At 47.7% G+C, this 26938-nt stretch overlaps 1 protein-coding gene across 1 annotated transcript; it reads right to left on the bottom strand.

The window, feature by feature from the left end:
• Positions 1-1464: 1464 nt before the first annotated feature.
• ARHGEF5 (Rho guanine nucleotide exchange factor 5) lies at positions 1465-26747 on the bottom strand. The gene is made up of 15 exons (XM_003820517.5): positions 26586-26747; positions 16273-19438; positions 15686-15743; positions 15191-15255; positions 14746-14999; positions 10789-10949; positions 10081-10233; positions 9684-9813; positions 9355-9429; positions 8828-8917; positions 7214-7371; positions 6428-6589; positions 4914-4984; positions 3229-3333; positions 1465-2198 (listed from the first exon to the last, which is right to left on the bottom strand). Exons 2-15 carry the CDS (start codon positions 19424-19426, stop codon positions 2041-2043), a joined length of 4794 nt encoding a protein of 1597 aa, XP_003820565.2. The 5' UTR covers positions 19427-19438; positions 26586-26747; the 3' UTR covers positions 1465-2040.
• Positions 26748-26938: the final 191 nt, after the last annotated feature.

Here is a 26938-nt window from a genome sequence, read left to right as displayed (position 1 = left end):
TGAAAAGAGTGAAAAACCTCAATTGAACTTCTCTAAAACCATCCTGTTTTGGATATTTTAGCAATGTCATCTTGTTTATGATAAAATAATATTAGCCCACAACTTTTTTTTTTTTTTTTTTGACATGGAGTCTCACTCTGTTGCCCAGGCTGGAGTGCAGTGGCACAATTTTGGCTCAGTGCAGCCTCTGACTCCTGGGTTCCAGCAATTCTCCTGCCTCAGCCTCCTGGGTAGCTGGGATTACAGGCACGCACCACCATGCCCAGCTAATTTTTGTATTTTTAGTAGAGACAGGGTTTCACCATGTTGGCTAGGCTGGTCTCGAACTCCTGACCTCAGGTGATCCGCCCGCCTCGGCCTCCAAAGTGCTAGGGTTACAGTCATGAGCCACCACATCCAGCCTAGCCCACATCTTAATGGTTATGGTGATGATTTTTTTCAACATAAAGTAAACTGGCCAAACACAGTGGCTCACGCCTGTAATCCCAGTACTTTGGGAGGCCAAGTCAGGAGAATTGCTTAAGGCCAGGAGTTTGAGACCAGCCTGGGCAGCATAGCAAGATCCTGTCTCTACAAAAAAATTAATTAAACTTAAAACATTTAAAAAATAAAAAATTAAGCAAGCTAACATGTTAGGATACATTGAAAACAGTGTGTGTTATTAAAAGGATGACAAATATGTCACATCATTGTTAAGTGGGCCTAGGACAAATTTTATAGCATCATTCTTACCTTTGTACGAGGCTGCAATGCAATTCTACTTTTGAGCCTCCTAAATATGAAACAGAGTAGTAGAGTATCAAAGGAAGGACTATTATAGATGAAAAGATGGCATAAAAGATGACTATGGTATTGTTATATATGGATGCTAATGAGAAAAAAATTTAGTCATATTCTTCAACTGAGACAGGCAACCTGAAAGAAACTAGAGAATAACACATTTGTTAGAGTTAAGTAGGGCTTTGGACGATACTTGGTTCAAGCCCATGTTTTACATTTCAGGGCACAGAGACACAGAAGGGTTGAACTGTGGCAGTGTGGGGCCTGAACTTTGGGTCTTGTCACTTGGATCCCAGGCCTCTTTCCATTCTGCCTTTCACAAAGAAGAAAGCTAAAGCAGCTGAGAAGATATTTTCGCAATAATTCAGGTCACAATATAAAATCATGGATGGTCGGAGTTGGATTTGCCCAATCCACCCAAACTAGTCTATATCTATACCTTATGGGTACAGCAAAGATGGGGTTTTCATCACCTATCAATTACTTCTAACTTTTTCTACAACCTCTGAAGCTGTAACAAGCAGAAAATCTGTCCAAACTCTCAGGGGTCAGAAAGCAGGAGTCAGGAACTGCCATCACCTATGCACCACCTTAGACTTTTATGACACCTAAACCCAACAGGCAGGAACTCTCGGGATTCCATGTTTTGAACCTTTTTCAGTGCTGAGGAGTTTGAGAAGAAAATACTCGGAGAAGTGCCAAGTTTATTAGAGTGAGAGAGTATCACCCTCACATAGCCACCAACAGACATAGATCTCAGAGACACACTGACCTTGCACCATAATTATGGCGAATTTCTAGGTTGGAAGATACCTTGGAGGTCACCGGGCTGACCCTCCCATCTGATGTGTTAACCCCTCTTAAACATCTCCCTCCAGGAGACTGAGGTGAGATTCTGTTTAACATACGGCTATCACTGAAACTCTGGCCAGCTCTGAATCTGCACCCTGGAGGCGGAGAATGTTTAAGCACTATAAGGCAGTAGAAGGAAAGTTCCTTGGCTCAGGCCCCAATGGTCCCCTTTTTTTTAATGATGAAAGGTTCCCAGAGTCCAGTGCAAAGTCCCTCGAAATCCCCCCCACCAAGCACAAAGCACGAAAGGAGGCCTGGGCCGAGGGACTGGGTTAGCTGGCTTTTGTCCTTGAGCTTTGAGAAGGCCTAGTTCTCCATCCACAGAAGGCCTCTCTTGCAGGGTTCTGGGGCCAGCCCTTGCCATGAGCAGCTTGTTCTTCAGCTCACGAAACTCCTCTCAGAGAAGACTTAGGCTTGCTGTTCCACCAGCTGTAGTTTGGCAGTCTTGACTCGATGAGCTTCCTTCAGGTTCTGTGCACGGACCTCTGGGTTGGAAATGAACTCCACCTGCTGCACAGGAAACCAGCCTCGCTCCCCGTCTGAGAGCCTCACGCCCTCCAGCCAGCCTGTGGGCACAGGGTGAGTGGGAAGAATTACCTGGGAAAGGCTCACGATAGCTTCTCTGGATCACCTTCCTGGAGACTTTTCTGAATCCTCAGGCTGAGTGAACTGGGGAGCCTCCAGCATAAACCCAGCCTCCAAGTGTCCTAACATGGCGGCCCTGGGTGTGGCCAAGTCTACAGCTGTCCATTCCTGAGCCTTCACCACTGTTATGGTTGCATCGTGTCCCTCCCAACATTTATGTTGATGTTCTAATCCTCCGTACCTCAAAATGTGACCTTATGGGGAATGAGGTTGCCACAGATATAATTAATAAAGTTAAGGTGAGGTCATACTGGAGTAAGGCGGCCATTAATCCAGTATAACAGGTGTCTATATAAAGGAGGAAAACTTGGGCTGGGCGTGGTGGCTCACGCCTGTAATCCCAGCACTTTGGGAGGCTGAGGGGGTGGACTGCTTGAGGTCTGGAGTTCAAGACCAGCCTGACCAGTATGGTGAAACCCCATCTCTACTAAAAATACAAAAATTAGCCAGGTGTGGTGGCTCACGCAGCTACTTGGGAGACTGAGACAGGAGAATCACTTGAATCCAGGAGGTGGAAGTTGCAGTGAGCCAAGATTGCGCCACTGCACTCCAGCCTGGGCAACAGAGCAAGACTCTGCCTCAAAAATAATAATAATACATAAAATAAAAAAAAAAGGAGGAAAACTTGGACACAGACACAGGAAGGCAGCTAGCCACAGGAAGACAGAGGCAGAGATTGGAGGGATGCTGCCATAAGCCAAGGAACAGCTGGGGCTACCAGACTGGAAAAGGTACGGAAGGATCTTCCCTACAGGTTTCAAAAGACGCATGGCTCTGCCCACACCTTGATTTGGGACTTCTTGCCTCCAGAACTGTGAGAGAATGCATTTCTGTTGCCATAAGCCACCCAGTCCATGGTACTTTGTCACGACAGCTGCAGGAAGTGAACACACTCACAGCACTGCCCTGCCTGCAGTGCCTGGCCTGCTGCTCACGCATGCTCAGGCTTACCGTCACTGCTCTGCTGAGTCACCATCACCACGTCGGCTTTCTCCAGTGCCAACTCGTCGTTCTCTCGGGGCTTATAGGCTCGAAGGCACTGTACCTGGGGGGAGTCTTTGGAAGAGAAGAGTGTGAAGAGAGGTTAGGAGAGGCAGGGGATTGGAACACAGACAGGGACTTGGAGGGACGGGTGGCGTGGGAGGACTTGAGATAGAGACAGATTTGGGCTGTTGAAAGTCACAGACAAAAGAGGAAATTTGAAAATGGTTAATAAAGAAATAGACATACCAGAAATGAAATGGACCAAAAATTCCACTTCTCCAGAGGAGACGGGTTGAGAAATACACTGTGATCATCTCAAATACCTGAGATCCAGCTAATGACCCATCTTCCCTCTGAAACCGTCCCTGACTCTAGTCTTCAATGGGTTCTGAACTCTTTTAAGACTGCTTGTTCATGCCAAGGCATTTATCCCTTATTTAACTGCTACATGGACGTGTTTTGCCTCTCCAACTGGATTATAAAATCGGAGTCTGTGTCTTATTCTTCATTTTCTTCCCAGCACCAGATGTGGAACCAAGAAAGACTTAACTAGTGGTGTCCCAGGTTTGACCTAAGCAAGAGACTGAATGCCCTGGAGCTTCAGTTTCCTCATCTATGAATGATCAAGATGGTTACTGATCAAGGTTGATCAGATGAATCTTGAGGACATTCAAGATTTCTCTATTTCTATGTTTTTGAGAACCAGGGGACATGTCCATAGATCTGAAGCTCAAGAAAACAAGCCTCAGAGAATGCTTCACCTCTCAGTATTCCATCATATGTGGGTTTATGGCTCTTTTATGTTACCACACTGCCTTGATTCTCTTGTAAAATAAACGGAATACTGCATTACTATTTGCTTTCTCAAGATCCTCCCCATCTGCCATTCACAAGGTCAAAATGAAGGAGGAAGAATGCTCCTGCCTCCTCACCCACTGGGGAACTGAAGCCAGCAGATGGAGCGCACAGTGAGCAAGTTAACAGCGTTCAGTTACTACACGGCTCTCCTACTTCATTCCCAGGGTTCCTTGTAGTTGTTTGTTCTTTTCAGTCACTAAAGGTCCAGGGTTGAGATCAGATTCTCTCTGGATTTAAATTAGGGAATCTTTGCTGGAGGACAACTGTGGGGCTGACATGAGAGGCATAAGAAGTCCAGTCTTGGTGTGAACACAGACACATACATAATGTGTGTGTGCCTGTGGCTCCCCATGGGCACCCAGAAGCCTGGGGGGTAGGTGACCTCAGGTCATCCTCTTAGGAGAAGTGTGGTCAAGATAGATCTGGGGTGCTATCCTCCTGCACACCTCCCACCACCGTCAGGCTTTCTTCCCCTACCCCCACAAGACCTTCAAGCAGGTAAAATCTAGGCAAAATAATGTCAGCTTAGACTTAAGGGGACAAATATTTTTAAAAAGAGCAAACTATTGCCCAAGGAAGGGAATGTATGGGGAAGGGGGACTGCCATAGTGATGAGCAGTTTTAGGCGATATATTTCAGGTTTTTAAGCTCTAGAGGCCAATCTTCCACTCTGACATTTTACGGACTATCAATAAATGGAAGCCTAGAGTTCCCACCCAGCCCTTTAAACTCCTGTATCCAAAGGTGACATCTGACCCTGCTTGCTTTTCTCTCCCTCTTAGACCCTCACTCACTGTAACACTCCAGAAGGTCCAACTCCTCTCTTGGCATGGCCAAGGCTGAGATCCACCGAAGCTTTTCACTTCTGAGAAAACAAAGCAGGGTCATAGCATCAATTGTGGGGGTGTAGGAGGAGGGCCAAGGATGGGGATGGCAAAAGACTGTGGGAAGGACTTATCTAGTTCCATGACTTCTATCAAAAACTATATAGGACTCTTTTTGGTTGGAAACATGACACAATCTTGAACTATATGTGAATGTGTCTTGTCACACTTTACTTTTCCTCTTCTCTTTCCAGAATTATCCTCCTAATGGCTTCTCATATCTTCCAAGTTGGGGCGTAAAGTTCATTAGTCATAAAGTCTGGAGATTTTCTGTTTTGGAAATTGTGCTAAGCGAAGTGTTCATCTCAGTTTAGATTCCCTCCATCATTTGGCATGATTCTTGACACTCGCTTGCCTATCTCCCTTCAACCAACTATCTCAGAGATGATCATTGTTTCATAATAATAATTAGATCAGGGAGATATGTCTACTGTTTTATTTGTTGTTGTTGCACGGTGTAATCCAAGCTTAGGTTTGTAATCATCTGAAGGTTTCTGCATTCTGTTAGCCTCTGTGCCCAGTTGTGCCTAGGTAACTGGGAACGGACTATTACTGTTCCAGGCACAGTGCCCAAAGCACCAAACCAACAACATGCATCTGCCCTGATTATTTGACTTATGTGCTGTTTTGCACACAAACTCCGATACTAGTCCTTCTGTTCAATAAATGAGAACAGGTGTTATCGGTCCCACTCTGAAGTATCTTCCAAGGGACAAAACTGAAAAAGTGTCTACAACATAGGGATCCTCAAACACTTAGATACGTCAAACTTTTAAATAACTGTTCATATATCTTTTATAATAGCAATAACAGCTACAGGCTTTTACATGTTCATTATTGCAGGCACTGTGTTCCAGATTTTATAGGTACTATTAATACTCTCAAAAATGTATGTCTGTGTGAATGTATTTTATTTTATTATTATTGAAAACATGAGCAAATCAGCATTCTCAACACTATGGATTTCTGGTCAATAGAGGACTGGTTTGGAAGATGGGAGCACAGAAAGTAAAAGTCACCCAGCACTTGTCTTATTCACATCTGTGCCCACCAGCTGGGGCATAGAAGGGTTTCTGCCTCAGGCATGGAGGCATGTGCTCACAGATACCAGTATTCCAATTCCTTGCTCACTCCATACCAGTCCTTCTCCTTTCTGATACTACACAGACCTTGTCCTTCTTGAGTAAAGAGTATAAAATAGATGCTAAGCCTCGGTGGTGACTTTGTACCCTCTCCCACCCCAATCTCCTGCAAGTTATCCATTAGTTTTAGGAGTTTGAATTTCTCTATGGTGGTCCCCAGTCCAGAATGGGCTAAATGAGGCTGTGGCTGTCTTCTGGACACATTTTCTGCCTTGGTCTCATTTCTTTTCTAGGCTGCCCATCTTCCCCCACCCCCAGCTCCTCTGCCCAGCCCCATCTCACTGAGTCTCCGTGCGGAAGAGGAACTCGGCCTGGGCGCCCTGAGTGTTCTGCCGCAGAAAGAGTCGAAACAGGTTTTTGTGAGGTCCGTGTAGCTTCATTTCACACTTTTCCCCCCGAATGGAGGAGAAGGGAGCATGGTCAAATACCAGGAATCGGCTACCCCTGCAAAATACAAATCTTTTCAACCTGATTCTAGAGTTTCCATACTTCACCTACCCTCATAACCTTGGGTTCGAAATCCCTACATCTACAGCCTGCAAATTCCCATAAAAACCATAAGATGGTCCTAACTTGCTCCCAAGATGGTAGCTCCAGGGTCCTCAGGGATTTGTCCTAGTCTGGCAAACCACACACCTAGTGCAATGGATACATTACCACTTTAAAGAGGTGAAGAGATGGAATTTATATACATTTCCCAAGAACCTTAAGACCAGAGACTTAAGATCTGGAATTAGCTAAGTATCTCTAGAATAGCTGGTTGAGGCCAGTCCAAAGAAGCCACAAATAGACTCATGTGAGAATGTGATAAGCTAATTTGCTACATTTTGCTCTGTGTCTATACCATATTACATGTCCTGCTATGTGGTCTCATGATATAGTTTGATGGGATCCCCTTTTTGCTTTGGGCTTGTTTTTCTCTTCTCTAGGCTATGACCTGGGCTCTATGGGTTAAGCCATTGAGAAGGGCTCTTCCAGGAACACGACCCTTCTCTCTCCCTTTCAGACACCCCTCTTTCCTCATCCCTTTCCCCTCTTGTGCCCTGGCCTGCCACTCCAGTCACTGACTCTCGGGGCCGAGACAGCAGCAGACAGTCATTGAAGAGGTGCAGGTGGACTGGACGCGTGTTCAGCTTCCTTCGTAGCCCTGGGGAAGCACTGAACTCCAAGGCTGTCAGCTCCCCACTTTTCACCAGCCAGCGTGACTGAGAAATGAGCGGGAATATCTACAGGGCAGAGGAAGAGAGAGAAGGCAGTGTCACAGATGGGAGAAGCATGAGGTTTGCTCCCAGTCCCACCCTCCTCCCCATGCCACTTCCATGCAAGTTCCACCTTGAACAAGCATCTCTTCCACATCTGCCTTCTGGCTCATAACCCATCACTTAGATTCTCTTTCTCTCTGAACCCTCTAACTACCACTGTCCACTGGTGTGTGGCTCCCATGGTTGTATGCTCAGGTAAATAGAAGATGCCTATGGTCCAACTCAGGATAGTGAGTGTGTGGGACAGCTCTGCCCTAGAAGCCTGAACTGAAGGAGGGATGGAAGAGTGTAATCAGGGTATGTGATGGAACAAGTCAGTGAACACTATATGTGTCTTAGAGGTTAAAATAAAATATTAGAGGCAGGTCTGGTATCAATTCCATTTTTTATACCAGAGATATGTGAGCAGCTGGAATCAAACATGGGGGTGAGAAGAACTAGGTGGGGCGTCTTGGAGCTGGAATTTGGTTAAAGATGAGGGTGTGGTCTATGCTTAGTATGTGAATAAGGGATTTTCCTTCTTTTTCAGGAGTGTAAAGATAGTATGTGTTCTAAGCACAGGCGTGGTGGCTCACGCCTATAATCCCAGCACTTTGGAAGGCAGAGGTGGATGGATCACTTGAGGCTACGAGTTGGAGATCAGCTTGGCCAACATGGTGAAACCCCATCTCTACTAAAAATAGTAAAATTAGCCAGACATGGTGGTGCAGTCCTGGAATCCCAGCTACTCGGGAGGCCAAGGCATGAGAATCGCTTGAACCTGGGAGGTGGAGGTTGCAGTGAGCCAAGATCGCACCACTGCACTCTAGCCTGGGGCGACAGAGTAAGACTCTGTCAAAAAAAAAAAAAAAAAAAAAAGATAGTATCTGTTCTAAGTTGGAATTTGAATGTGGAATGTCTATTTTAGATTTGTATTTCAATGAGGGATGCTGGCTCTAAATTTGGATCCAATCTTATGTGGGTTTGATTAGACTAGAAAGAGATTTGATAAAGTAATAAATGACTCAAGCACCAAAACATTCTTTTATAAAGGCTCATCCTGAAAAGTTCTCTCTCATTTGCCCATTTCTCAAATGCACCCCCCTTGTCCTCAGGTAACCACTATTCCTTTTTTTCTTGTTCTCCTTCCAGAGTTTCCTTATGCACACACAAGCAGATACCTGTATAGATTTGTATCCTCCCACTTTTATACCAAAGGTGATATAATATACACACAATTCTTTACCTTCATCTTTTCACTTAGCAGTATGTCTTGGAGACTCAAGTAGGCCTCCCAGAAATAGGACAGAACAGAAGGTGGGCAGAAATGAGGGGAGGGGCTGGGGATAATGTGAGCAAGGTGGTTCCAGGTTAGGGGGTGATCTGCAGGACATGTTAAGGGAGTTCATGGGCAGGGATAGGGTGCATGGGACCAACTCACTTTGCACTCAAACTCAATCTTCTGGCTCAGGTAGATTAGCTCCTCTGTCCGTCGCATACTCTGGACATTGTTATTGCAGTCCCGGATCAGCTAGGGGTGCAGAGAGTGAGGAAAGGGGAAGGGCACTGTGTTAGAGGCTTTGACCTTTGAGTCTCCTACAAGCAATCTGGAAATAGGTTATGACAGCCTCGGTCATTTTTCCCAGGCTGGAATTGGGCAGGCAGTATCAAGCACAAGTCCTAGGCAACTTTGTATGACTTGGTAGAACATTCCTGGACTGAGTAAAAGTGAGACTGAATGTGGGGGTGCTGGTGGAGAGGGCACAGTCCCTTGATGTGGAGTGTGCTCGGTGTGGGAGAGGTGGCCGTGGGGTGTGTATGTTTGGAAGTTTGGCGGATGCAGGGAGGTGGCTGAGCTCTCCCAATAGGGTCCCACCTCCCATGCTCCCTGGAGTCGTGGGCCTAGGTGGGAAAGACCTCTCTGAGAAGAACACACAGAGGGTCAGAGTGGAGGTGGTGGCTGCCTACCTGCTCCAGGGCGTGGTGTGCCTTCGTGGCCTCTGCCTCCTCCGAGGAGCCAGGCTGTGTTCTCTTCAGAATGTTCTATTGAACAGAGAGTAGGCAGGAGTGAGATGGGAGGAAGAAATGGGAAACAGGAAGAAATGATTGGGGGCTGGTGAATGGAGAAGCCCAGGGACCACATTTTAGCAGCAAATATTTCCAAGCAAGCAGGCAGTGGGCAGCAGGGAGACAGGATGTGGACACCTGGCAGAAGAATGGTTGGTCCTTTGTTGTGGGTCTTCCTGAGGGCATCCCTTTGAGTTAAGGGGAGAGGATCAAGGTAGCATCTGCCCTACCTGGAGCAGCAGTTTGAGGCGGGTGATGCGTTGGAAGGGCAGAATCAGAAAGGACTTGAGGGAAAGGCGCTGGCAGACGGGGTCGCTCTCCAGCTTCTCCAAGACCTCCCGGAAATTGCTGTTGCTATTCCTGCACGGAGAGTGAGCCTTAGGGGAGGGGGGATGTGGGGAGCAAGGGGATGCAGTGAAGGTGCGGGGAAGGGAGGTCAGTGGAGTATCTGTGGGCTGGGAAAGAGCGGTGGGAGCTGATGTACAGGGCGATCAGATGTGATGCTGGGGTAACCAATACAGAGGGCGGAATGGGGAAAGTGTGCTCTTGGGATAGCCCTCTGGGCTGGGGACTGGTGCATGGTCACCTCAGGGCCTACATGGGGATTAAATGGGGGATGAGTCTCACATCAGGCTCTGGAAGGTGCGTTCCTGATAGGTCTGGTTGGTGACATAAGGCAGGTAGACCCGGCGGAAGTCTAGGGCGTGGTTCAGGACTACGTCACATACTTGGAAGGAGAAGATATTGTTCTCAAAGTTCTCTTCCAGGTCTGAAAGGAACCTGTACAGGATTTAAACGAGTCTCATGAGACTTCTGGACCTCAGCTAAGCAGCTGACTGGCCCCTGATGTACACTGAGCTGGTGACTTCTTCACTCCATTAGCCACTAACTTCTATTGACTCTCTGCTCTGTGCTCCTTGCTATGCACTAGAATTCACTCCAAAACTGTCCTGAGTTTGAGCCTGATTTAACACTTTTATTCTAATATTCCATTTCTCATTCTTCTTTTGACCCTGTTCAGGTTTTCTGATCTTTAGATGGTTTTTCCACCTCATCTCCAATGCAGTGCATGACCACAGTAATCCAAAACCTCAACCCAGGAAGCATTGCTCATTTACTTATCCATTAATGGATCTATCCACCCACAGACCCTCTCCTCTTCTTGCCATTCTTCTTCCTATAACCATCGGGAATCATGGAAGAAACTGAGGCCCAATTTCTTCCCATAACTGTGAAAATGAAAGGGTTTCTAAGAGGGGAAAAAAATAATGGAACATTTAAAGCCTAACAACAGTGAGGCTGAGTGAGTGGTATTTAGGAGAAGGGGAGTCTCACGTGGCGCTGACGTCTCGCACATCCTGTAAACGAGAGAAGAGCCATTGGTGCTCCTGGTTGGAAAGTGTGGCCCGGAGTGAAGTTGAAAGTTGGAAATGATCCACAGCTATGTTTAGACTGCGCAGGTAGGAGGCCTCTGACACAATCAGCTCAAATTTGACCTAGGAGGTTGGAGATGAGGAAGATTAATTAAGGATTTTATTTACCCCCTGGAATATGCCAGCCACTGTGTAATGTTTTGGGGATAGAGCGGTGAGCAAGATCCTTTTATGGTTCACAGTCACACCAGAACCTAAGTTGATCTGCGGGGAGGGGAAGAGCATTTGAGTAGGATTTAATCTAGGGTACAGGTACAGGCCTTCAAAGGTATAAAAGAAAAATATGCTTTCAAGAAATCTAAATAACAAAAACAAGAACAAAAAATGAGTAACAAAGTGAGATGAATATGTTAATTTGCTTCACTAGGGTAATTCTGTTACTATTTATATGTAGCCCATAACATCATGTTGTATATCTTTAATATACACAATGAAATTTATATTAAAAAAGCTAAGTAGACTGGGTGCAGTGGCTCACGCCTGTAATCCCAACACTTTGGGAGGCTGAGGTGGGTGCATCACTTGAGTCTGGGAGTTCAGGACCAGGCTGGGCGACGTAGAGAGACCCTGTCTCTACAAAAAATACAAAAATTAGCCGGATGTGGTGGCGTGCACATGTAGTCCCAGCTATTTGAGAGGCTGAGGCGGAAGGATTGCTTGTGCCTGGGAGGTGAGGTTGCGGTGATCCCAGATTGCACCACTGCACTTCAGCCTGGTGACAGAGTGAAACCCCATCTCAAAACAAACAAACAAACTAAACTAAATAAATTGAGCATTTTTTGAACCAAGTGTACAGCAGTAGTGGCCAGGGATGAAGCTGCAGCAGTCGAGGAGGCCTGAAGGGTAATGTAAACAATGTAAAATTGTTTGGACTTAAGACAATGGGACAATGAAAACAGGCTTTACATAGGAGAATAACTTGACCAGATTTGTTTTATATAAAGTTATTTTTTTTATTTTTTGGAATTGAGATGGAGTCTTGCTCTGTCACCCAGGCTGGAGTGCAGTGGCACGATCTCAGCCCACTGCAACCTCCGCATCCCAGGTTCAAGCCATTTTCCTGCCTCAGCCTCCTGAGTAGCTGGGATGACAGGTATGCACCACCACGCCCAGCTAATTTTTGTATTTTTAGTAGAGACAGGGTTTCACCATATTGGCCAGGCTGTTCTCAAGCTCCTGACCTCAGTTGATCCACCTGCCTCGGCTTCCCAAAGTGCTGGGATTACAGGTGTGAGCCGCTGCGCCCAGCCTGTTTTTCATAAAGTTATTTCTAAGCAGAATGAGAAGAAAAGATGAAAAGAAGCAAAAGCCATCCATGTTAAGAAACTGTTGTAATAATTCCACATGAGAGATGAAGGTCTGAATAGCCATGGAGCTGAAGAGAAGTAGATTAATTTTATAATTATTTATGAGGTAGAATTGGAAGGGTTGGATTATTTGCTAGAAATGGGGCCTCAAAGAGAAGGAAGGTTCAAAGCTAATGTTTTGTACTCACAGCAAAAGCTTTTTGAGTCGGGCACCTGGGTGAATGATGGAGTCATTTACTGAGCCAGAGAACTTTGAAAAGGCATAGATTTAGGGGATGAAGGTGATGAGCTCAGTTTGAGGTTTGAGGACAGATGAGAAGCAGGAGACAGAAGCAGGATATCTGAGAACAAGATGGCGCAGCTGTGGTTTAATGCATGCCCAGCATGTGAGAACTTGTCTGGAGGTTCCAGCAGGGGGCGCTATGACTCATGACCATGCCTGTAGCTGGGCTCCTCATGCTTTTCATCCAAGCATGTGGCCTCAAGAGAGATGCCTGGATAGAAAAGAGAAAGGAGACACACCCTGGTGATGACTTGGATGACCAATGACACAGCCAGATGACCCTCCCATACAACAACCCTAAACAGGGACACTGAAGGCTCATTTGCATCCTTGCTCTAACATTCACTACACGACTGACTTTGGGTGGCTCATTTAACCTCTCTGAATCTCACTTTTCGTGTCCTTTTATGTGGATATAGTGACCCCCATCTCACTGTGGAAGATGCAACAGTCGAAAGAAATGGAGCCTGTGAAAGCACTTTGTGAACCCCAGACGTACTACTTTATAAAATGAATATGTGTGTTTAAGAGATAGAAATGTAAAGCCCTTTCTTCTCACAAACATGAGACCAGGGCTGGAATAGGAGCCCTGCTGGACTTCCCAGCATGCTGGAGTTGGTAAAAGAGAGCTAGAACTCGTGTCATCTCCCACTGTTTGGTCAACAAATATGGGGAAGATGAGTTATTTTCTAAATATCTTCTCTGTGCTTAAAAATTTGCAGCCACAACAGGGCTCTCAAGTCTGAACTTTGCAAAGTCTAAAAATGTATTCTCTCTCTGACTTGGTAAAAGCATTGTCTATCCATAAGTCCCCCTGGCCCAAATTTTACTCCTCCCTGCCTCTGAAAGGCAGAGAGTACGGCACTAATATTTATGAAACTATACATCAAATATTACAGCTAAATTAGATATGCATTATTTCATTTAAACCATTCAGCAACCCTGAAAGGCAGGCATTATTATCCTCAATTTGCAAGTGAGGAAACTGAGATTTAGTGATGTTGTAAGGCTGCCTAAGCTAGTAAATGGTGAAGTCATGTTTCAAACCTAGGTCTGGCTTACTTAAAATGAAAAGTCAACATTTTTTGAGAAATTACTATGTACCAGGCATTCATGTTTCTTGATTCTTGCAGTAACTGTTTGTATCTCAGTTTTACAAATGAGGAAACCTCAGTTTTACAAATGAGGCTTAGAAAGATCATGTCATTTGGCCAAAGGTAAATTGGAAATATTAAAGCGGGCTCTGGGGCTGGGCTCAGTGGCTCATGCCTGTAATTCCAGCACTTTGGGAGGCCGAGGCGGGAGTATTGCTTCAGCCCAGGAGCTCGAGACAACTGGGCAACATAGTGAGACACCATCTTTTCAAAAAATTAAAAAATTAGCTAGGCATAGTGGCACATACCTGTAGTCCTAGCTACTTGGGAGGCTGAGGCGGGAGGATTGCTCGAGCCCAGGAGGTTGAGGCTGCAGTGAACAATGATTGTACCACTGTACTCCAGCCTGAGTGACAGAGCAAGACCCTGTCTCTAATAAATTAATAATTAAAAAAAAAAGTGGTCTTCATATCCAGGTCATTTCTTCCAGAACCTAATTTCTTAAACATTATTCTATTCCATTGTTCCATACTGTCTTTCTGGGAAGAAAGGTTTTACCCCATATTTCAGACAAATTAATAAGAGGCGCTCTCCATGTAAAACTTACTAATGGTAATAGCTTAGAATCAGACAAACAGCCTCTAGTTCAGTCTTGCTGTTGGGAGTAACAACCAAGCAGGGACTGATGATCACTCTAAGGCCCCTGTTAGATTGATGGACCACAGGACAGCTGCAAGGGGCCCTCTTCAAGGGACCCAACAAAGAGCCCCAGAATGTGCCTTGGCTAAAGAGGAAAACTGTAGTGTAGCCTGAAACCCTGGTTGAACAGGGAAGTTTTCCTCTACCCTGAAACAGCAGTGATGATGGGATTAACTCCACATTCTTCCACACAAATTCAGAGGCAATGGCCACCATGTATAGCCCAGACCAACAGCAGGTAGGAGCAAGTGGCCTATGGCATGAGGAGGTGAGGATGAAAGGGGAGGTGGTGAAATCCAGAAAACAATTCAACTTCTTCAGAATGGACATGACCCACAGCTGTGGCATGTACACGCGCCTGTGTGGTGGGGACAGCCGACTCTTGGTGGCAGTGGTGAGCAGGAGAGAAGGATGCTAGCAAACAAGACCTTGTCATCTTTTCTGTAGCCCCCTCCCCACCGTGGCCTGCCCAGTACCTCTTGCAGCTTTTGGTCTTCGTGGGTCATGGAGAGCAGCACGGTGCTGTTGCGCACCACGGGGATTTCCTGCCAGAGGGAGCCACTGGAGGCCATGGAGAGCCGCTGCAGGTACGACTCGGAGGAGACCAGGGCCTTCCGAGGCTGCCGCGGAGAGCTAGGCCCGGGTGTCTCGGACAGGCTCTCCAGCCGCTGCTGGCTCTGGATCTCCTTATTCAGGACAACATCACTATACTCCTGGTAAAGCAGCTGGGCTGCAGGGTAAAGAAGCATGGGAAGGAAGAGAAGCAGGAAGAAGGGACGGTGAGCGGAGGCAGGGAAACAGATCTTCTGCAATGCCTTCTCGCTAGGGACATCCCCACCCCACTGCTGACAGCCACAAGCCCCTCTCCAGTGCTGGGCAGAATGCCCACCTGGGTCTATAGTTCCACTTCAAGGTACTCACAGGAGTTGATGAGTTTGGAGCAGCGTCTTGAAAAGCCTCCCATCACCTCCTTTGGTTTTTTCTCCCTGTGGAGTAAAGAAGGGCTCTGGGGTACCTACTGGCCATTAGACACAGAGCACCCCAGGTGACTGTGGGGGACGAAGTCTCTAGCCTCTGGGATGTGTGCTGGGATGTCAAGACCAAATCCCCCGGAGAGGCACAGAGTTGCAACTTGACCCACTTGGGCTAACGTGGAGCTTTTGTGGGGTTTAGTTCACAGCCATAGGGCTTGGGAAGATGGATGACTCGTAGGCTCGGCTGACCGAATGAGGTAGATAAAGACAATCTCCCTAAACTGGCATCCCGGCATCTCTCTCTTCTCCTTACACCAAGAAGAAACAGGAATGAGCCATTCGGGGTCTCAGAACCCTTATCAACTGAAATCCTCACTAGGGGACTCTCAGTATCCCAAGTGAAGAGAGTACAGTGTGGCTGTTAGGGGAGAGGGTGACTTACCGAAAAACAACAGTGTCTGAGGGTCCCGGATGTTTCTCCACGGCTGGACCTCTTGAATCTAAAAGTGGAAATGGGGAAGATAACTGAGATTTCAGAGGGATAGAGAGAGCCAAAGAAGATCTAGAGCAGGAGATGTAGGGGTCCAGAAGGGAAAATGGGCTTTATTGGGAAACTGGGAGGGAAGAAAGTGGCAAAGCAGAGAGCGTGAAAGAGATCAGTACCAGTGACGTCCCGAGCCACGGGTCAGGATGGGACTGGGACAAGTACAGAAGGCCTTTTCTACTACCCAGGAGGAGAGCAAGCAGGGACTGTAACTGAAGAGTAGAAGGGAGTCCAAAATAACCTTGGGACATCCAAAGAAGGTGCTGGTTGAGGGAGAGACAGGGAGATAGAGGGGAAGAAGAAGGAAGAGCATCCCAAGGAGCTTGGAGGGCACTTCGGGGCTCTCTCTGTGTTGAGGTTAGGCACACGTGAGCAAAGCCAGCAGAGAGAATGTTAGGAACCCTAGGGACAGAAGATGGGATGAGGTGGGAAGAGCTGGGAAAAGCTTGGTCTGATGTGTCACTGTGGTCCTGGTTCTTGCTCACCTGAAGAGCCCTCAGGCAAGATGGAAGGTCTGCGCAGGCCCTGCCGGCTCCAGCCCTTGTGCTTGTTGGCCCCCTCACTAGGAGCCACAGCCTGTCCACTGCTGTCCCCTGGTGGCCTCCCTGAGTCCCGCCTGTGGGGCCAGCTGGACGCCTTCTCCAGGTGCAGATGGCTGGGTTTTTCTGGCTGCCTTGCTTGGCCCACAGGTGACCTCCCTGGGCCACTGGCTCCTTGCTGAGGGGTTGTCCTTCTCAAAGGTTCTCTCGCAGGGGCCTCAGGGTGTTCTGAGACCCCTGCTTCATCCTTAGAGGTGGGTCCCTGGAGCTCCGGAGTCCAGGGAGTGGTAGGGGAAGAGGGGCATAGGAAGTTTGTCATGTTGCTGAAAGCCATGCCAGGGGACACTTCGCTCTTACTCCTGCTGGTGGAAGTGAAAGACTCTGTTGATCTAGCTGTGGCTGGGGGCCAGGAGGTGCGTCCAGCAGAGGCAGGGAGGGGGACTGTCCAGTCTTGACAAGCAGGTCTTGTTTTGGCATGACCCCCTGAGTTCATATGTCCTCCCCGAGTGCTCCTGCTCCTCCCCCTGGACTTTGGGGGCAATGGGGGTGGTTCGGTGGGAGGGTCTATGATGGGTAGTGGGGGTAGAGGCCTGTAGATCCTTGAGCTACCAGGAGCAGAAATGGAAGGAAGGTGGGGCTGCGGCAAATCAGGGGTAGGGGGTAGTGGCTTGTTGTATCTCCACCTGGGGGTGGCCTGAGCATGGTGGGAGCTGTCTAGGGTAGATGGCAGAGGTCGGTGCTGCCTGGCCACAGCAGGGTCAGAGGCTTGGGGAAGTGGGCCTTTATGGGGGGCATGCAGCCCTGAACCTAGGGCCAATGGAGGACGGTGGCTATGCTGCTTCAGCGTGGGAACCACTACACGAGCATGGCCATCTGTCTCCACCACGGAGGGATGGGTGTCCCTCCTCTCTGGGGGAGGAGGGGGCAGAGGTTCGTGGATCCTCACATCCTCCATGGAGACAAAGGATGGGGAAGAACCGTAGGCGGGAGACTCTGTGGCAAAGGCTGGATTATGTGGGGAGACCCAGGGCTGGATGCTGGGAGGACTGCTGGGTCTCTCTAGATTTGAGATGGATTCTTGAGAGTCCTGCTTCAGCGTGGATAAGGCAGTAGGGGATGCTGAAACGGTGCTGTAGTCCCTACCACTCCTTCTGTCCCTTCTTGGGGTCACAGAGCTGTAGATGGCAGGTTTGGGGGGCCTCTGGGGCAGCTCTGAGTGGGAGTAGGAAAGCAACATTCCCACCAGGTCTGGAGTCTGCTCTGTCCTGTGAGAACCAGGGAAGGAGTCACTCCGTAAGTGCTGGACGGTGCCTGTGGAGTTGGCTGGGGGCCTCGGAGGGCTGGTCCCGGTGGAGGGGAAGCCATAGAGGACAGCCGGGCACATCTCAGAAGTCCCACAGGGAGATGGGTCATCCATTGAGAGAGGGGCACTGGCAGTTTCTGGAGCACGTGCAGCACAAGAGGTTTCCCTCCCGGGAAAGGCAACTGGGGGCCTGGCAGATACCGAGGCAGGTGTGATGGGGTAGGCTTCAGCAGGACTGGGAGGAGCTGAATCTGGTGTCCTTGGAGGAGTCACAGATGCACTGGCAAAGACCACCTCAGTCCCTTGGCTGGTCACTGTTCCCTTCCTCAGCCTGGATCCCTCTTGCTGGCTGTTTTGATCTATTTCCTTGTCAGGTGACTCCTCAGTCAAAAAGGAGCCCAGTAGAGAAATGGGCTGGTGAGAGCATCTGATGGGCTCTAGCAAGGGAGACAGAGCTGCGGGGGACAGTTCCTCAGCCCTGGACTCTGTCTGAGTCCCGGGAATCTGAGTCACGAGATATGAGGCACCTGGAAACAGGTCACAGTGAGGAGAGTCCTCAGGGGCTATCAGAGCGGGCATTGAAGGCCCATGATGCTCATTCTCCTCTTCCCTGCTCCTCGCTCTTCCCACTGCCCCCAGCCTGCCCCCATCCCAACTCTCTGGCTCTTTTGCCTCCTGCCCGCTGACTGGCACCCCTTTCTCCTTTATACCATGATCTTCTTGCTTTCCAGTTACTTCCTCTGATTTTCCCAAAAAGGTTTGACTCTTTTCGTCCTGAGAGTCCGCCCTATTCTCTTCTGGCACCTGCAGCTCCCTCTTCCTCTCTTCTCCCTGTTCTGGACCTCCCTGACCCTGAGCCTTCCTCTCCATATCCTCCTGCTCCCACTCACCGTCATTCAGACCCTCTGGTTCCCCAGTGAGCCCCATTCTTTCTCCTTGTCTCCCAAGCATCACATCTTGTACCTGTTCCTGTTTTTGCTTCTGTTCTCCCTTTTCATCATTAACCTGCTCTATCATCTGTTCCTCCCCTAATAGCCCATCGGCACAAACATCCTCCCTCAGAGTTCCTTCCCCCCGAAATCCTGCTTCCTGCTGTCCCTGCTCCTCCAGAACTTGGACCTCCTGGGGATGCAAGAGCCCTTGACTTTCCTGCAGCTCCTCAGATGGCAGCTCTTCCCCCTGCCTGATAGTCCCACTTTCAGAGCCTTCATTCTGGTTGGTCTCTGCAGGATGCTCTTCGCAGGGAGAATAATATCTGGTCTGACCAGAGTTATCTGAAGAGGTTTCCTCTTCTTCTTCTGCCTGTCCAGATCCCAATGTCAAAGAAGTAAGTCCTGGCCAAAATTCCACCTCCTCTTCTTCGCTTCCCAGGTCACTGGAAAATGGGGCCATGTCTAGATGCTCACTCTGAATGGGGCAGGCCCAGAGCTCTGGGGGAGCTAGAGTCCTTGCTTGTCGGCCTGCTAGGCTCTGGGGTATTGCCTCCCAGTGTTCCGGAGTGTCACAGGCCTCAGCCACAAGGCTTTCCTGATTGGGCTCCACATCTGCAGAACCTTCCTTGGGAAAAGAGGGCATCGTCTCAATCGCATAGTCACACACATCCCTTAACTCACTCTGCTGAGTTGCTGAGAGTCTGTGTTCCTCTCTCCACTTATAGGATGGGTCCTCATCTTCTTGAGCTTCAAGCCCCAAGGCAGAGACCTGGCTGCTCCTCATGGGAGTCTCAGGGATAATGCTGAATTCCTCTATGGCAGAGATGGGAGGAGAGGCTCCATGCTGGGCCTCCTCAGCCTCCATCAGGGCTGAATCCTAAGGAGGAATCAAAGACAAATGTTTCTAACAACTCTGCTTTTACCTATCAGAGGAAGAGACCATCAAAAAGAAGAGTGATGCATTTATTTGGTTCCATTTAGGGTCATTCTTTGAGACAACAGGTTCTCAACAAAATAAGCAATAGCCTCTAAAAAACTTGTCATTGATGTATTTATTTCATAAATATTTTCCTAGCGACCCTGTTAAGTGTGGGGCATTCAGTAGTGAATGAGACAAAGATCTTGTCGTCATGGAGCCTGTGGTCTTGTGAGGGAAACAGGTCATAATGAACAATTAAATTATAGCAGAGGACCATTGTCAGAGAGTGCCCAGAAGCTCCCAGTTGTTAGTTCTCTCTAGACTCCATTATGTCATCTTCTGTCTCTCCCTGTCTACTCTTCGGACACTAGGAGTGACTCATCCTCATATAACCCCCAGACACAGCAAGGGACACACCTCAGATCTATTAGGCCAGAGAAGCAGTGTCAGGAGAGGGTCTTCCTTTTAAGCTGTGGACATCAGTTAAAATAGGCCAGGCTATGATAGCCAATGTGTGAGGTGCTATGGTTTCATCTTCTTTACAGAGGGTTTGGAGTTTACTCATCTTTCTATTTTCCATAGTGTCTACTACAGCATTGTAACTAACAGTTTTGTTTCCAATTCTAGAGGCAGCTGTTGTAAAGTGGGATGATAACAGCCTTATTGGATTAGTGTTGAACTAGACACATTACCACCTTGAAGGAAGACCACAGAAGGGTGCTTTCTGCATCACCTTACTCTCCCCTTGGCCTCAGTATCCATATGAACTCTTCTCATTAATTCTTTTGACCTTCCTGTCTTTTGATTTCGACCTTCCTGCCTTTCTTCTCACTTCCAGCAGAACACCTCATCTCCTATTTTGCAAAGAAAATAGAAACTGATGGAACTGGGTTTCTCTCACCTCAATTTCTTGCGATCCAAAGCAACCTGTATTTCCACTCTTTCTATCTTCCACCCTCAGTCAGGAAAAGACGTATCCCTCCTTTCCATGCTCTGTCATTTCTAGCCTGCTTCCCCAGGAACCCTGTGCACTCATACCTTCAACATCCCTGCTGAACCACCCCTGGGGTATGGAAGCATTCCCACATTCTTCTCATCTTTCAAATGACTAGAAGGAGTTGCTCTTATCTGCTGTCTTCATACTCTCACATCCCACCTGCCTCCAACCGAGCTTTGATAGCGGCATTCTGCCAATATTCCCTACAATCGACATGTTGTTAATTCCAAAGAAGACCTTATGGATCTTCATTTTGGGTGGTTCTTGTCAGTATTTGACAGTACTGAGGTTAGAAATACTCTCTTGTTACTCGTGGTATTACATTTTCCTGGTTTTACCCCTTCAGTTTCCTCCAGTCTTTTTTTTTTCTTTCTTTCTTTTTTTTTTTTTTTTGAGACGGAGTCTTGCTCTGTCACCCAGGCTGGAGTGCCGTGGCGCAATCTTGGCTCATTGCAACCTCCACCTCCGGGTTCAAGCGATTCTCCTGCCTCAGCCTCCTGAGTAGCTGGGACTATAGATGTGTGCCACCACACCCAGCTAATTTTTGTACTTCTAGTAGAGACGGGGTTTCACCATTTTGGCCAGGATGGTCTCAATCTCCTGACCTCGTTATCCACCCGCCTCGGCCTCCCGAAGTGTTGTGATTATAGGCGTAAGCCACTGCACCCGGCCTCCCCTGATCTTTTAACTAGGTTAAATTGTACCCCTCTTTGTAGCACTTACCAACTATAATTCACTTTACTTTTCCTTTGTAGCATTTATACAATTATAATTATATAATGATGTGTGTATTTTGATTTACCCTCTATTGCAACCAATAGATAGTAAAATTTATGAGATTAAGAACTATGACTTGCTGAATTATCCATACTTAGCCTAATACTGGCCTATACTCAGTGTTTAATAAATATTTTTCACATAAAGAATAAAATTCAGGTCAGAATAAAATGTGATCCTTTTACTTCAATGGAAAATGCCCACCTTTTCCTAAAATCATGATTAACAGTTTACACAGAACTTTAAACATTTAGAGCTGTATACACAACAAATTAATTTTTCTTATTTTTCATTCTGAAACACTAAGGTTTTCCTGCATACATGTCATTAAAAATAATGAAATGCTTCTTTAAATATGTATATGCCATACATCTAAGAGTCATCGTATAAGATGGGTACCATTATTCTGCCCATTTTACAGATGAGAAACTGAGTTTCCCAATGCACTTTATATATATAATCCTGACACTCTGGGAGGCTGAGGCAGGTTGATTGCTTGAATCTAGGAATTTGAGACCAGCCTGGACAACCTGGTGAAACCCTGTCTCCACAAAAAATACAAAAATTAGTGGAGCATGGTGGCACGTGCCTATAGTTCCAGCTACTTGGGGGCTGAGATGGGAGGATCCCTTGAGTCCAGGAGGCAGAGGCTGCAGTGAGCCAAGATCACATCACTGCACTCCAGCCTAGGTGACAGAGTGAGACTCTGTCTCTAAATAAATAAATTAATTAATTAAAATAAAATAAAATTCTTGTTTCCCTCCTGGCCCAGATTCCCCATATCTAATCAATCACCATGTGCTATTGACCTCGTCTGCTAAATATCCCTTAAGACTGTCCACTTCTGTCCCATCCCTCTCCACTGGTGCATGCTGCTACCATCTCGCCCGGGCCACTGAACCCGGCCACAGCTTGGGCACTGGCCTCCACCCATTTCACGCTATTCCAGTCCTTTCTCCATACAGCACCTAAGTGAGCTTCAAAAGCACCAGTTCTAGCTTAGATTCTTCGGCAGCCTCTGAACGCTCTTGAGATGAAATCTAAATCTTCAGCATGGGTTATACTCCCTGCACAACCTGGCTCTGCCTTCTTCTCTAGCAGCCTATTCACCTGTCACCATCTGTCCCTGCCCCCATCTCCCCTCTCCCACTGGCTTTCAGTGTCTTTAGCTTACTTCTCTCTCTGTCTCTCACCTGTAGGCCTTTGCAGACACTGCTCCTCTGCCTGGAATCCTCTTTTGCAACAGAGAATCCTTTGCTTCTCCTCAAACACACCTTGCACTTGTCATGTCATATTTAATGTCTATTTTCCAGGCTAGATTATGAGCACCATGAAGGGACAAACACTGCCATATAACCCCCTCTGCCTGAAGCCTAGTTGGCCCTCAACAAAGATGTATTGTATGAATGAATGATGGAAGAATATAGAGTTAAAAGAGTGTGGATCAGTGTTTGGTTGTGCCTCTCTGGTATCTTTGCTGGTTTTAAGACAATTGTAGAAACCATTAAATTTATTTGAACATCCATTTTCTTATCTTTAAAAAGGAGATAAAAGGATTCCTTCACAGTTCTAGTAAAGATTAAATAAGGTAACATAAAAATGTACACTGCTATCTTTAAGGGTCATAGAAATGGTGGCTGTGGTAAATACTGTTGACCTGAGAGACAGAGAATAAGTGTAAGAGAGAAACATAGGATTCATAAAGCTGGAAGGACCTTCAGAGACACACAGAAACTGCTCAATTTACAGATGAAGAAACTAAAGGTCAAAGACCCTAGACCCTTGCTCAAATCTCCTAAGCAAATGGTATGGGCAAACCTGAAGCAAAGTCGCTTGACTTAAGTCTCCTGTAAGCACTTAGAGGGGTCCTACTGAAAGAAAGCTGGCAGGCCATCAGTCCAGAGAAGACCCCAGAATTCTATGGACCCAATGCTGCACCTGACTGTGCACCTTTCTTGTCTGGTCCAGGCTTAAACTGAAAACTCACCTGCTCAGAATACTGTCCTGCTTAGCCACTGTGTACATACACACACACACACACACACACACACACACACACACACACACACACACTGAGCCATCCTTACAAACTCTTGCAATAGAGCCTGACATAACCAAACAGGCAGGTCCCTAGCACACTGCAGAGTAGTATGTGACAAGATTCTGGCCATCCCAGAGACAGAGATACCATCTATATGGGGCAAAGAGATATGTCTGACCTAATTGTACACAGGCAGAAGGACTTTTATGTCCTTTTCCAGTTAACTGACACCATGTGCGATTGGCTCCCTATGTCTAGCCCTTAAGTACAAAATACTATAATCCCTATGGGTGATTCTGTGATGTGGCCCTATTCTCTCAACCACACATCGAATAATATACTTGCTCACTTTAAGACACTTTCTGAAACTTGGCCTAAGGAGACCATGGGACTAAACCTGTAGTCTCTCCTCACTTACATCTGTATGGTTCAGGCCCTCTCCTCCATATACACCATCACGTCTTCAAAACAAGTAGCCTCTAAATAAAAGTGTGTTTCTGCCATATCTAGGGTATATCTATAAATACCATGTGCTACCTGGACATTTTCTGTTCCAATCTAGTGGCACAGTGCATGCCTGCCTCTGCAAGCCCATTGACACCGTTTCTAACTGTCTTTTTTCATTTGGAAATATCAGTGGTCACCTGCTCAGCCACCAGTTACCGCAAAGGGAGAACATACCCCACGTTCCCTATACTTGATCCTATCTCAGTGATCCCGTTGCAATCAGGCATGACAAAGCTAAAATGTGACAAAGTGAAAGGAAATCTGTAAATCATGGTCTTACTCACGTAAAGGCATCAGGAGGGAGTTTTTTGCAATGCTCATTACGTTAGAGTGCAAACATCCTCATCTCCTTCTCCACTGAGGGTGAATAATCACTGTTTATCTGTGTACAGGCAAAGCCAGGGCATGGGATTATGGGGATACGGCCTTGCTTCAGACCACAGACATTTTGCATCCACATAACCTCACCCACGTGTGACTTCTTGAGAGGCAAAGCTTCAAGTCATCCCTTTAACACAATGTGTGACAGAGCTCACTATCTTCCCTAGAGCCCCCCCCCCAACACCTTAGCTCTTGTCTATTTCTAGTCACTAGAAACAACACTGTATTTCAAGGATACAACCCCTCCCCAATCAAACTGCCAAATCTTTGAACTGAGACTCAGTGCCATATATATATTTTTGAGGACCATGCTTCCTGGATTTTCTAGCAAGGTTGATTTCAAATATTCTGACTTACAAATCACTAAAATAATATTGAGGTTAAAATAAGATCACCACATAGATATATAACTTTATTCACTGTTCGACATCACTGCCCTCAATACTACAAAGATATCAAAACAGGGGTAGCTTTCTGGACCACTGACTACTACAATGTGTGTTCTATCCATTGCAGGAAAGTCCCACCATGCCAGTGAAAGCTGTAATACACATTTATCTATTCTCTAATGTCTGAAAATGTCACACCAACTGCCTTATAGACCAGATGGTTTATATAAGAACATTATTAGTGTCAATGCTGACTTACACTCTACAATCTCATCTGTGGTCCTGGTGGCATCCACACAGATAACATTAGTGTGAGTGACGTGTTTGTGTATTAACATAGACCTTGAGGGTGACTTTGTTCCAGTCTACCTTGCAGGCACTATAAGTGATCAGCTCCTGCTTACTCCACAGACACTGTGAGTGACCCAGCCCCTGTCTACACTAGAGCTGTTGGTCACCTGTTTGTCTACACCACTGACACTTGAGTAATGCTGCTCCCATTGAACCCAAGACCCTACGAGTGACTCCATTCCTGTCCATACCACATAGCGACTGATCTCTCCAGACACCACAAATGACGTATTCCTGTCTATCCCACAGACACCACGTGTAATGTGGCCACAGAACCTCAGACAGACCGCGTTAAGGGCATGATACACTCTCAGGACCTCTAATATATGAACACTCTTCTCTCTATTGAGAATCACTATATTCTGTTGATGAGAGAGATTCCTTTGCACTCCTCCTGATTTCTCTCTCCTCCCCACTAGGACCATGACATACATTCCTCCTGCATATCAGTCTCACCCAGAACTGACACGCCCTCATCCCATCTTCCCAGCTCCCCAGGACTCCTTCACTAGCCATGGCTTCACTTTTAGGCCCACAGATTGGTTAACAAATGACACCCATTTTGCTAAGGCCTATGCCAGGAACTTCTTCATGCTCCAAATGTGGATAAAACAAGACGTCTGAGACAGAGGCCACATCAAGAGCTTTTTAGCTGGAGCTGGGACCTCTGGATTAGGCCCAAGATGCAAGGCCAGACAGTGGAGTGCAGTAGGGGAGCAAGCTAGGGAGGAAGCTCGAAAGGAAAACCACCCTCTCTCATCTGTTTGACACACCCTTCTCTCTGAACCAGACAAGAGTCCTGGCCAGAGTTCACTTCTAGGTAGACAGGAGGGCAAATCTGTCTTTGGAACCCAAGATCCAGGAAGGGAAGAAAGGGACTGAGATCTGGAAATGACGTAGTATCACAACTGGCTCTCCTCCGGTAGTTTTGCCGGAAGGCAACTGCAAAAGATGCTCAGGGGTTCTAGAGCTCTGCGTCCGCATTCTAGCACCCCAACGCCTACCTCAGCCCCCAACTCTAAATAACTTCTTTCCACCTTGCTAAGAATGCAATGTTGTGATTCACATCAAGCTTTAGGAGGCTCCCCATATGTAGGGAACTGGGGTGAGGGGCAGGGCAGGATTCACTGTTCCAGGTTACGGAGCTTTGGTTAACACGGAGAGAAGCTACACATAGACTCACACAGTATGCAAATACCTATGGAGATACATAAGGAAAGGCCCCGGCCTGGTTAAGGAAAAGGAGCCGATAAAACCTCTCCAGGTAAGGAACAGCCTAGAAAGGGAATCTCAGTTATTCCTTCTGATATGGCTTAGCTTTCCCCAGGGCGCCTACTTTGAAGAAAGAGCCCTGATTATTGGCCCGGGGAACGTCTGGGGGCAGGGTGCCCATTTCCTAGGCGGGACCCGACCGGAAGCAAACTTGTAGGCAACAACATTTCCTCTAGTTCCTCTCCTCTTCCCCACCAGGGTCCTCAGCCACACACCCCGAGCCCTGCCTGCGGGCCCAGCCCCCCCATTTCCGGAGCCTGCGCCCCGGACCCAGCGGGGGCTGATCCCTGGGAAAGGCCTGGCTTCCTCTTCCTTCCTGTCCCTGCCCCACCTCCGCCGGGCTCCACAGCCGCCGGGAGCCCAGGGCCGAGACGGGAGGAGGGCACCCACCTGGTCGGTGTCACATGCTGCTTCGGCCCCAGCGTCCCCTCCAGGTCCCGGCGCCGGCCGCAGTCCCCAGAGCCGTCCCCAGCGCAGGCCCGGCCGCCCCACCCGCGGCCCGCCCCTGGCCGCCCGACGGGAGGGAGGGATCGGGTTCTCCTAGGAAGTTTCAGGTGAGGAAACAGGGACACACCTTCCCGGAGGAGGGGCAGGGCCCCTCCGCGCGCGAGCCCCATTGGTGTGAAAGAAGCTCCCGCGTCAGAGCTGGGAAGTGCCGGGCCGGCGGGGAGGGGAGCCCGGGCGCACGGGCCAGGCCGCGGGCTGTCCCAGGGAGCCCCGAGGGCGCGGTGCGCGGGCGCAGG

The sequence above is a fragment of the Pan paniscus genome, chromosome 6 (assembly GCF_029289425.2).
Source record: "Pan paniscus chromosome 6, NHGRI_mPanPan1-v2.0_pri, whole genome shotgun sequence".
NCBI lineage: Eukaryota > Metazoa > Chordata > Mammalia > Primates > Hominidae > Pan > Pan paniscus.
Note: the sequence above shows the minus strand (reverse complement) of the source record. Positions and strands in the feature narration are given on the sequence as shown.

Excerpts from the sequence above, each read along its gene's own strand:
- ARHGEF5 (XM_003820517.5), bottom strand. The coding sequence starts at position 19,426 with ATGGAGGCTGAGGAGGCCCAGCATGGAGCCTCTCCTCCCATCTCTGCC. Across the intron at positions 9,430-9,683 it reads GCCTCAAACTGCTGCTCCAG|AACATTCTGAAGAGAACACA; the intron begins GTAGGGCAGATG and ends TCTGTTCAATAG. Across the intron at positions 7,372-8,827 it reads AGATTGAGTTTGAGTGCAAA|ATATTCCCGCTCATTTCTCA; the intron begins GTGAGTTGGTCC and ends TCTGCCCTGTAG.